Genomic DNA, 12,479 nt, shown 5'->3' with positions numbered 1-12,479 from the left:
CTTTTTGGCCCCAAATTCCTAAACATTTAGGGCAATTACCCCCAAACTCAAACCCAGCTTTCCCTTTGTGATATGGAACCTTGTAGTACAATTTCATAAAGATCCATACACTTACACACAAGTTATTGTCCTGAAACTAGAAAAATGCTTGTTTTTTTGCCCCTTTTAGGCCCCTAATTCCTAATATTTTAAGGCAATTACCCCCAAAATCAATCCCAGCTTTCCCTTTGTCGTATGGTACCTTGCAGTACAATTTCAGAGAGATCCATACACTTGAACACAAGTTATTTTCTGGAAACTAGAAAATGCTTATTTTTAGCCCCTTTTTGGCCCCTTATTCCTAATATTTTGAAGCAATTACCCCCAAACTCAATGCCAGCTTTCCCTTTATGATATGGAACCTTGTAGTACAATTTCAGAAAGATCCATACACTTACACACAAGTTATTTTCATGAAACTAGAAAAATGCTTGTTTTTTGCCCCTTTTTGGCCCCTAATTCCTAAAATTTTGATGCAATTACCCCCAAAATCAATCTCAGCATTCCCTTTGTGATATGGAACCTTGTAGTACAATGTCAGAGAGATCCATACACTAACACACAAGTAATTGTCTGGAAGTTACAAAATGCTTATTTTTGGCCCCTAATTACAAAATGCTTATTTTTGGCCCCTAATTCCTTAACTTTTGGTACCATAACCTCAAAAATCAATCCCAACCTTCTTTTTGTGGTATTGAACCTTATGGTAAAATTTCATAGAGATCCATTCACTTTAACTAAAGTTATTGTGCGAAAACCAATGTGTCTTAGGACGACGACGACGACGTCATACCAATATTTTTGCGGTCGTATAAAAATGTCCAATTGTTCAAATAACGAAGATTTTCACTAATTGCACCATTAGTGATGTATTTGTGACTTCATAAATGTAGGTGAATTTCTTTAAATCTGATTTTTTGCATAATTTGACAGTTTTCTGAAAAATTAACGCCCCACTATCGCCCAAAATACTTTTACTAAAATATTCTTTATAAACCCTATTCTTTATAAAACCTATTCTTTACCTTTCAACCAAAATTTTAAGGAGTGAGGGGTGGTGCCAGGAAATCATGAAAAAAATACGGCAAACATTGTCTTTGAACAACAACTTTAATACAAGTTAACAGGTTAATCAGTTGAGAGATTGTTTGAGTACCCATGCATTTAGGTCAAAATGTTTAATTTGACAACACTTTTATGAAGTTATAAAATTATCAGCATACATTTTTGCCTGTCAATTCTTACCAATGGAATAAGTTCTCCATGTAACAGGAGGAGAAGAGAAAAATGTATTTGCCTGTCAATTCTTACCAATGGAATAAGTTCTCCATGTAACAGGAGGAGAAGAGAAAGATGTATTTGCCTGTCAATTCTTACCAATGGAATAAGTTCTCCATGTAACAGGAGGAGAAGAGAAAGATGTATTTGCCTGTCAATTCTTACCAATGGAATAAGTTCTCCATGTAACAGGAGGAGATGAGAAAGATGTATTTGCCTGTCAATTCTTACCGATGGAATAAGTTCTCCATGTAACAGGAGGAGAAGAGAAAGATGCAAACACTTCATCTGTACTGGAGAATTTGGTTGGGTATAATGATGTTATTGACTGTCCTCTGCATTGCCCCCACATGTAAACTTGGCCTGTTTCTGTCATGGCTGCTGATATGTGGGCATAATGACTGGCAGCTATCTCCACTACCCTAAAAATAATTTTCATGTTAAATAGACAAGAACTTAGAACATGGCAGATTCAACAGGAGGAATAGAAGAAGAATCTAAGGAAAATTACATGAATTAATATTGTTTTGTCTCAGCAGTATTAATCTCAATACCAAACAATTTTCAAAAGCTTGTGATAATTTCAGATTGAACTGACCTATGCATGAACAAATGATTTCCTCAGAAACTATTACTCGTCACTTTTAATTTGGATTATTGACTATAGAGAGTGTTGTTAAACCTTTGTAGGCTGGGCTAATATTATTTAATGTATACCTCTCATTGGCCATAACTTTTATAGGTGAAACTTGATTAGCCTTGTTCCCTGTTCCCAACTGACCGTAAGAATTGGCTCCCCACGTGTATAATGTTCCTTCATCTGACAATGCAAGTGTATGAGCATAGCCACATACAAGCTGAAAATAAAAAATATGATTCAATGAATAAAATTTAAAAAAAAAACAAAAACAATATCTAGTCAAATCGCATCACATCAAATATCTCATTCAAAATTTTAACTTCAGTATTTAAAACATATTAGTAAAACAATTTCAATGAATTCTAAATTGAAGACTGAACTACTTTTACAGTGAACTTGCATCATTCAAAATTTACATAGTTAAGATAAATTATATGGAAATACAAATGTATAACATCTGTTTTCTAAAATCATGATGTTAAAGTCTGAAAGAAGTCTATGGTTATACCCGATTCATTAACAATGCGTCTTTATCTCAGTAAACAATCTCTTCCCAGCAGATCTGACACAGTCTTAGTATCACCTCATAACTATAACTTCTAAGTACAGAATTTGTCTTCGTGATTTTGAATACTATTTTCTAGTTTGGCTAAGAGTTTTTAATTGCCTCCTTTTTCACTTGTGTGGGGTTCAAGATGTAATATTATTTTGTGCTAACTTGATATTTTCAGATGTGCTATGTTTTGATATTTTTCAGAGGTTTAAAAAGAATATCATATAATGACAACATAAGTAAGAATTGTTGTGCAAATAAGAGTGTCTGAATCAGTAATAAGATGTTACATGTGTTTAGTTTGGTTGATATGATAAGACCTATGATATAATAAGTGTTTTCTTATTTTGCCACTAATTTTGAACACTTTGTTTTATATCAACAGAGTTTAGTATACTTTTTGGTTCCTCATATAGGAAGTAAGCATACTTTTGAACAATGGACCCAAAAGGCATAATCAAATACTTCTAGGTTATATCTGCAAAGTTTTACAGAATAAATCCATTTCAACTTAATCAATAAAGTCCCATAATAGAAACAAACCTGACTAATTATAATTCCTTGAAGCTGTTGTACTCTGCAAGGATTTGGTTGATTGACATTATTACCCAGTCCTAGTTGTCCATTCCCATTATAGCCCCAGCCATATACCTGCAATTAAAGATTAAACATAGAGTTGTTATATGTAATAAACAGCTAAAAGGATGCTTAAATTATATCTAAATGTAAAGTGCTTTGTCCAAAAGCTCTTTTTTGTGAAGTTTATTTTACTTTAATAGTAGTACATGTAATATATAGCAAATATTACAACGGGAGCTGGACAGCATATATAGTTTTAAAAATCAAGAAATGTATTGAAAATAATACCAAACTGTTGCCCTTTCATCATAAAATCAAACTGTATCCTTAAGGTTTTTTCTTTCTTTTTTTCATCTCGGCAGATGCTGAAAGGTCTTCAATGCATTATTTAAAGCTAAATGTTGTTTTTTGTTCACTGATGTGGGATGCGGGAAAAAAAATTTCTATTTCATATTTTACAGTTTGATTATAACTGTCTTGCAGGTTGCACTACATCTGAAATTTTTTTATTATTTATTCTTATCTTTAAGTGAAACTTCACTGACAGCATGAATAAACTGCTTCGCTGAGCGCAGCTGGATACGCCCGCAAAGGTCCAACCCTGAACAGTTGGGACAAAAATGGACACAATATTCAAGTTTGATACAGGTCTGAATTTGGATTGTATTAAATACTTAACATATTATAGGTTTCTGAATAAATGTAGTCAAAAAACTTTAAACTGGTTATATGAATTGAATTTATATTCAATTAAAGATTTCTTGCTGTTGTGCAATACACTGTGCTGTTGCGCAATACTTAGTAAATCTGTTGTCAGACTATAAACAATTAAAGTTCAATTTATTCTCAATGTCATATTAAAAATTTATGAAAATGTAAAAGGAGCTTACATCAATAGATATAAATAATTCAAATAGTTTCATGAGAATTTCTGACAGCATTTTTGAGTTATTGTCCAAAAACTGGAAAATCCCCCCTTTTTTAATGAATAAAACCCCATAACTCAGAAATGTAAAATGTAAAATTTATAAAATTCTAAACGAGCTTACATCAATAGATGTAAACAATTCACCAAAGTTTCATAAGAACTGCTGAAAGCATTGTTGATTTTTTGTCTGAAAACTGGAAAATCCCCCTTTTTTTTATGAATAAAACCCTGTAAATCGGAAATGTAAAATCTAAAATATATAAAAATCAAAAGGGAGCTCATGTCAATAGATATAAACAATTCACCACAATTTCTTGCAAGTTGGTGAAAGCATTCTCGAGTTATTGTCCGAAAACTGGAAAATCCCCCTTTTTTTAATGAATAAAACCCCATAACTCGGAAATGTAAAATCTAAAATTTATAAAAAATGAAAGGGAGCTCACGTCAATAGATATAAACAATTCACCAAAGTTTTATGCAAATTGGTTAAAGCGTTTTTGAGTTAATGTCCGACATGTTGACGACGGACGGACAGACGGACAGACGGACGGACGGACAGACGGACAGACGGACAACGGTATACCATAATACGTCCCGTAAACAGGCGTATAAAAAGTATTTATAAGTCAAGTGTTCATACCTCACCATTTTCCATTAAACACATTGATGAAGTCTGTCCGCAAGCTATAGATATGGCCATTTTAGAACCTATTAAAATACATTATTACTTTGAATGACTTGAATTAAAATATTGTGCACAAAAGAGAATTAATAAAACTTTCTCACTGAATATGTGTACACACTTTTATTTACAGATTTGGAAATCAACAAATGAGACAACTTTGGGTTGTTGAACTTGAAAATTCTACATGCTTTAACAGAAAGTCAAAATCTGAAGTATTTCTTTATCACTTTTTTCAATTTGACCAACTTTTCTTTTGTTGACAAATATAAACCAACCTATAAGAAAATTTCCCAGTATCACAATAACAATTAGTTTTTTTTCAGTTTAAATTATGAATTTAGTAACAGGTTCAAATTCAACAATATTGTTGATTTATGTCTTTCTTTGACTGTATGATATATCCCCAGTAAAATTTAATTATATTAAATCAAATAATACAACATTTGCATCAAAACATAAATAATGTAGTCTGCCTTTGTATCAGGGCTTCCAAAATTATTTTTAGCCAGCCGGACATTTTATATATTATCCCGATTTTAATCCCTTAAGACTAAATAAACAAAAGGCAATTATGGTATTCAGTTGCTGAGTTGGCCATCCCAATGATTGACATTAAAAAAAAAACAATATTAGACTTTCTTTGATTCAAATTCGAAGTTCTGACGTAAACTGTTAAATTGGCAGTGCATCATTCGAAGTGTGCAACATCAGCGTACTTATATCTGCCTTAGACTCTTTATTTGTGCAAAATAACGTTGTCAAAAACTTTACATTCGTTAAAATCTTATACCGGATGTTATCTTGACAATGGTAAAACATGGACCAGAGACGGATACGTAAATTCCGTGTACGTTTGCAAAGCATGAATGAGTGTACGTAGCTCTTTCTACGTTATTTCTTCAAGAAAATATTCGAAATAAACGATAAAGGTATCAATGACAATTTAAGCATTTTTTGAAGAAATTAGGATGCTTAATTAAATTTCACACCTGTGCACACGTGTACTAGTTCAAACAGAGACATGTCTCTGATTCAAACAACGTGGTTATGACGATTTTTCATTTTCACCTTTTTAATTTTTTCATCAAATCATATTTGTAAACGTATTTCTGATAATTTAAATCTTTTTGGCTAAATTAATTAGATGCAAACCGCTGAAATGTAAGGAAATAACTTTGAATAGACCGATCAATGTCCGGTTCAAAATAGTTTACCTGTCACCTGAACAGGTAAATTTCAGCTTTTCGACAACTAATTAGCCTTGATTAAAATGAGAAGGTATTAAAGTAGGGGTTGTTTTGATAGTACTTAATGATCATGTCACTTTTATGACCGGAAATGTGTGGCTGTTAAAGGCAAAGGGTTGGGTCAAAAAGATCGCGAATTATGTTAAAATGACCATCTCTTAAGAAAGCCTTGAAAACTAAAAAGTAGATGACCGTTTCATGCTTTGCCCAGCCAGACTTTTACCGGACATTATACAATTGTCCGGAATATATGACCGTTTTGGAAGCCTTGCTTTGTATGGAATGTTTAAATTGAGGTATACAAAATATTGTTGGCTAAAAATGTATTGGATTATGGTTCATAATGAATTTACCAGTAATGGTAATAATGGTAAAGAAGTGATGGGTGATAATAAATCAAGTTTTTTTCAATTAAAAAAGTATTTCAAACTGAAAACTCACTTGAAACTTAATACCAATTGCAAGTATCTAAGTTAAAGAAAGTTGGAACTGGTTTCAAAAGCAAGAAATTCATATTTATACAACAGGAGAACTTGACTGTGAAAAACAAACAATAAATTACTATACCTATAACGGCCATGACTTTTTTCGGTGTAGGTTGATTAGTTGTTGTTCCTGAACCAACCTGTCCACAATTATTCTGACCCCAAGCATATATCTGTAAGAAAAGGAATAATGGTATATAAGTCATATAAAGAAGAAACTAGTTGTGAAGATGCTTTATTAATATTTTCTTGACAGCAAATGTAAAATCACATTGAAATAATGATTTTTTTTTATCAAACATGTTAGTATAACAGGGTCATCGCATGAATATTGGTGAATATTGTGTCAAATAGATTGTTAAATTGATGACAAGTTAAAATATTCACTGAAGTACATGCAATCAAACCTTATGGTATAGCAAATGAAAAACTGCGAGACATATTTTTGTCACAGAAGATGTCACTACTTTGAAGCTTTATTTGCACTATTAATAGTACAATATGATATATTTATTGCATTTGGTTACGTTCTGTATAAAATGTGGAGTTGCTAATATGAGACATTATCATAGTTTGAATAAAAAGCCAAAATATATGACAAAATTCCTCATCCTTAGTGATATGTTTCAACCAAATAAATCCTCAATTTTTTGTTTCCCTCATAAATAAATATTCATCAATATTTCAAATTTCTCAGTAAATTATTCATATTATTATTATTGTACTTTGTCTAAATCTAATTGGATGTTCTTTTTTCATGTGTTGCTGGGTTGCTGGTCAGTAGACATTGTACTAACTCTAAGATTTACTCGAATGGCTCCATTGATATTGGTTGGCAGTGAATTTCCATCTGAGATAAGAACACATTCCCATTAGAAATAGTGAAGCAATTTATAATGTATCAAAAGCTGTATTACTTTTATTTCCATGAATAGGAAAATTTCAATATTCCATTTCTGGACTGTCTCCTACCTCACCATCCTGTGTTAAAGCCATAGAATGATGACTGCCACATGCCACCTTTGTCACTTTCTTCCCAAGGACATTAGTATTAATCAATGAAGGACTCAGTCCCTGTGTTGAACCTCCATTACCCAGCTGACAGTATCCATTGTGTCCCCAACTATATATCTCACCATCTGAAATTAGGGTAAAGAAGTGAATCAAGTCTGAAATAAAGTTTGTCCCAATATAAATGTTGACTAAAACAATACTTCATCAATCTCTTCAATAGGAAAATCATAATTTCTTTAAACTAATCAAACACACACACACACAAAAATCTCTGGTACACATATATACTGTTTCTAAAAATTGGACTTGATTATATTCAACAAAATATGTTAAAAATTCAGTGACATCCTAAAGATATTTTTTTAATTGCGACTTACCACTTGAAACTGCTAAAACGTGAGGCCCACTTCCAAAGGCAATGTCTATAATTTTCTTCTTACATAAAACCTCAATTTTTCTGGGTTCAAAACTACTGTGTGAATCTCCTGTAATAACATAAAATCATTACATTTAGTTACATCAGAAGTCCATTACTAGACGAAGTGTGCAAGCTGTACTATATAGTAAGGCAATCACGATGTCCCCATTATCAGTGGAAAGCCCCATAGGTGGTCTTCCCAAATCTCGTTTTATAACTATGGAATCATGGGTACAAATATTATCATCAAACAGATAGCTGTTAATTAGTTTCCTTGAGTGTTTCATTAATTATCAGTTTGTTGTAAATGAAGTGAGCCGATTTAGTGCAGTAGTTTCTTATTGCCAGTTATTTAACTTCATTTTAATTCAACATCAAGAAAATGATATAAAATTTTATAAACAAATACATTGGTACCATTTTTCATCGCGCAAAGGCAAATGAAAACTATAAAATCTGCCTAATGTCGGACTAAAAATGTATCGTCTATTTCAAAGATAATTATAGTTGTTTTTGTCAAAATATAGTCATAATTGCCTCTTTTTTTAAATAGAACGTTGTGTTGACGAATTGTGTCTTGGTTACTTACGGCATCAAGGAAGCTATATATATGGTAACGAACAAGCAAAAGACAGAGTTTTTTCTTCGCTTTTACCGAAATACATTTGTCAAAAATATCCGACCATTTGTTGCTTCAGATGACTTCGAAACAATTTCGAATTGCAAAAGTCTCTTGTTTTTTAGCTATTTTAAATTAAGAGACACTCTTCTCCTGTCTGTCCGTCATTACGTTCACCATCATAAGATGTATACGTGAGTCAGTGTTGCAACGTGTAATAGTCCTTTTTTTGTTTTATACTCACAAGACTGAAGACATCTGTAGATCATGAGGATTAAAGTTTTGATTTATTGTGTGTTGCTAGCTTTACGTTCAGTTGCAAATATGTCATGCATATCCCACCAAAGAGTTGTCGCAAGTGTTATATTTAACATCAGAGATCGTAACATTAAAACTGAATACTCGAGGTACTGGATTTAAAGTCCCTAATCCGACCTGATGCGGCTGCTATTAATATATACATCCCACACTTGTAAGAAAGAGTTCTACTGTTGGAACCGGACAATTCCAGGGATTACTTTATTTCTTTACGGTCGAACTTAACCCTTGAGATTGATTTAGTATTTAAACAATTTAAACAACAGCTATAGGTTTTTGAAGTAAGACTTCGTCATATTTCTGTATGAAGTATACTTACATAAAGAATATATATTTATTACTCATTTGTTTACAAAGATCGTGATCGCAACGTTAACTTGTCCTACAATTTTAAATAAAATTTATATGCCAAACGCACGTGTTGTGAACGGCATTTTTTACATGTATTTTAACGGATAATGTAATAATATCTGACTGAAATGATAACCTTTGTTCGTCCACACCGTCATCCGAGGTGGTATTACCGTCAAGATCTCAGTTACGCAGGATCAAAGATATTCCGGCGAAATTGAAGAAAGGATATACAATTAAATTTCCCCTCTTTTTTTCAAAATTGAGGGTACAATTTGTTAATTTTGCTAAAAATGGTTATATCTGCAGAATTCCCGTGTATCTTTTAAAAAAACTTATTTCTTGAAATTTGTAATTCGTAACATATATTCTTAAAATAAATATAATAGAATTTTTATTCCTATTAAACTCATTCCTAATCCAGTGTAACTTGTACTGTATATGGATACACAATTTCCGACCTAATTTTTCCTTGCCAACTTTTTAATGGCAATTTTTTCACAAATAACTCTAAAACCAAACGTTTATTGTATTTAGAAGTGAGCCTTTTTATTTCGTCTGACAATTTTTCTACGATTATAATTGTAGTTTTTAAATTGATAAATTATACAAACATATTTATCATTTAATATTAAAACCATCATAATGACTCATGACACTGATATAATATGCTAGGATCTGCTATTCATTAACACGTCGATGGTCAAACATTATTTTCAACAGTGTGCTTATTAAGTTATAGGGTGTTTTGCATAAATTATCTCTACCCAGAATGCATCGCAAAAAATTTGGCCATTGATTTTAGTTACTATTAATAGCAATCTCGCTCAAATCCCGTTTCAATCACAGTTGGAAGTACGGGGACAACGTGATCGCCTTACTATATAGCGGGTTGCACACTTCGTCTAGTAATGGACTTCTGGTTACATGTAGTGTCAAAAAACAGCATTTCAAGTGAAGACATTTCTATTAATACCAAAAGAAAATAAGATTTATTGTGTACATGGTGTAATAAATTTTAAAAGATAGATTTTATTTAATGAATGACTGTTATTTATTTTGAATTTATTGAACCATAAAATTAATTTTTGACTCTTCACATTGAATAATCCGCGAAGCGGACTATGTAAAATGTGAAGAGTCAAAAATTAATTTTATGGTCCAATAAATTCAAAATAAATTATTGTCATTCATTATAAATAAATTTCTATCAAAAAATAAGGCTCAAAGAGCTTTTTATATTATTTATATTAACAATAACAACGTACACATATGTTGGCGTATGAATACACAACGTCAGAGTGGGCGTGTCGCCATAAAAATTGACAACATTGAAAATAAAGGTAATACTTTTAACCAATCAGAACAGTAAATACACCAAATTTATTTATTAAAGAAAATAAAATATTTATTGGGAGTCTTGTATCAATAACATGGCTTTTATGTGTGTTTTGATTAACTAAGAACAAAACATTTTACAACATTAACCCTTAACATGAAATCAAATACAAACACTGTAAATAACTATCAGCTTAGAACAATTTTAACACTTGATTCTGACAGGCTTAAGATGATTGAAATATCACCACTATTGTTTATCCCTCTCTTAAACTAGTTTTGTAAATGCCTTTTTTGGTAAAAAAAATGACAGCAGCCATATAAGCTTCATATCTGTTTCAGTCAAGAGAACTAACCTAGACCAAGACAGCTACTACAGTTAGATCCAATAGCATACACATCATCATCTTCATTGATATAGACAGCTTCATTACCAGAACTACCAAATACACAGATTTTCTTTATAGCCTGAACTTCACTTTGATCTAGCACACTAAACATTGGCCATTTACTAACATCTAGCATGGTGAAGGAATTTGCTTGGTCTTAGCCTTAGGAAGTAGTGTGAATGAAATTTTCAGCCGTCTACATTTTGCATGTCATATTGAAGTCAACAACTGCACCTGAAATAATAATAGAAAATATAAATTAATGTACTTTACAAAATCAAAGTGATCAAAATCTCTGGAGGAACGATTGGAAGATTTGTATGTCTAATACAAATCATATTAAGGTATTACCAATTCTTGAATGAACTACTCTAAAGATATAGCCAAAATGTTCATAGTTCATCTGTGATAGTAAACACAGACATGAGAACATTGGGAACTTTATTTTAAGGTGTAAAGATTTAGTGGCAAACCTGGCTACATTCTGTTTGGTTAGGGTAGTGCCTTATGAAAACATTTTTTTAAATTGTTCCGATCTTTCCAAAAATGACTTAAAACAAGGCATAATGATGAGTGGGAAAAGCATTCTCAGTGTTCTTTTTATCTCTAAATTTGATGAAAATATTCTTATTTCATGTGGTTTGCTGATAAATATTCATATGACATATGCATGCATGAGATGATTAGTCATGTTCTTAAGCTTATTGTGAAGGAAATAAAATCTTTCCCCAGAAACAGTTTGTGTTAACCTGGATACTCATTTTTTGCAAAGGGAACTGTTCCATTGAATAAAAACAATAGCTATTGTTCTCTGTGGAGTTTATTCAGTGGGAACTTCAAATTTCTCATTGAAAAACCAATCCAAGTCAGGAGCCTGTACATGCTGTAATTCAGTTTTTGTTGTTGGTTCTTGTCTGTCATATGTGTTTTTCATCAATTGTGTTGTTATAAATTAGGCTGTTAGTTTTCTCAATTGAATTGTTACACATTTTTCATGTCAGGGCATTTTATGGCAGACTATACGGTAAGGGTTGTTCTCAATGTTGAAGGCCGTACAGTTGCCTATAACTGTTTGCATTTACTTCATTTGAACTCTGACGGATAGTTGTCTCATTGGCAATCTTACCACATCTCCTTATTTTTATATCAATTGATTAATTTGGCTGCACAAAAAAATAAACTCCTAGTAATGAAAAAAAACTTGTATCAAATACATATATAATAAGGACACACTGCATGGGATGTTGTATTTAATTAAATATCATGATCAACTAATTTATTTCTACTGTAAAAATAGTCTGCTTTTTAGTGTGTTACTAGATCTATTCAGTATTGTATTACTGAAATGTTGACTGCATTGCTATACAATCCTTAAGTTTTATCACTATAAAACAATAATAAACTGATATAATTTCTTTGCAATATGCACCATTCATGCCATTTAAAATAAAAGTTGTAATTCTTTACAAGCTTTATTTTTCTGTACTGACCAACGTTGACCAAATAAAATCAAAATTTGTCTATAATTGGCCTAAAGGGCATAGACCCAGTAAGCATGGTAAGACCCAATTTTGGCCCCAGAATAAAGCATTTTATAA

At 31.7% G+C, this 12,479-nt stretch overlaps 1 protein-coding gene across 2 annotated transcripts in view; it reads right to left on the bottom strand.

Moving 5' to 3' along the window:
• Positions 1-12,479, bottom strand: part of LOC127738938 (RCC1 and BTB domain-containing protein 1-like) — a 34,019-nt gene that overhangs the window by 18,322 nt on the left and 3,218 nt on the right. For both annotated transcript variants that reach the window (XM_052250437.1, XM_052250439.1), the window contains exons 2-9: positions 10,849-11,115; positions 7,826-7,933; positions 7,407-7,573; positions 6,517-6,607; positions 4,658-4,725; positions 3,054-3,161; positions 2,035-2,174; positions 1,549-1,739 (exon numbers count right to left, since the gene is read on the bottom strand). In XM_052250437.1, the coding sequence (XP_052106397.1) occupies positions 1,549-1,739; positions 2,035-2,174; positions 3,054-3,161; positions 4,658-4,725; positions 6,517-6,607; positions 7,407-7,573; positions 7,826-7,933; positions 10,849-11,017 (1,042 nt within the window). In that variant the 5' untranslated portion in view covers positions 11,018-11,115. The remainder of the gene's footprint in view (positions 1-1,548; positions 1,740-2,034; positions 2,175-3,053; positions 3,162-4,657; positions 4,726-6,516; positions 6,608-7,406; positions 7,574-7,825; positions 7,934-10,848; positions 11,116-12,479) is intronic.

This window comes from Mytilus californianus, unplaced genomic scaffold, assembly GCF_021869535.1.
Source record: "Mytilus californianus isolate M0D057914Y unplaced genomic scaffold, xbMytCali1.0.p SCAF_4, whole genome shotgun sequence".
NCBI lineage: Eukaryota > Metazoa > Mollusca > Bivalvia > Mytilida > Mytilidae > Mytilus > Mytilus californianus.
Note: the sequence above shows the minus strand (reverse complement) of the source record. Positions and strands in the feature narration are given on the sequence as shown.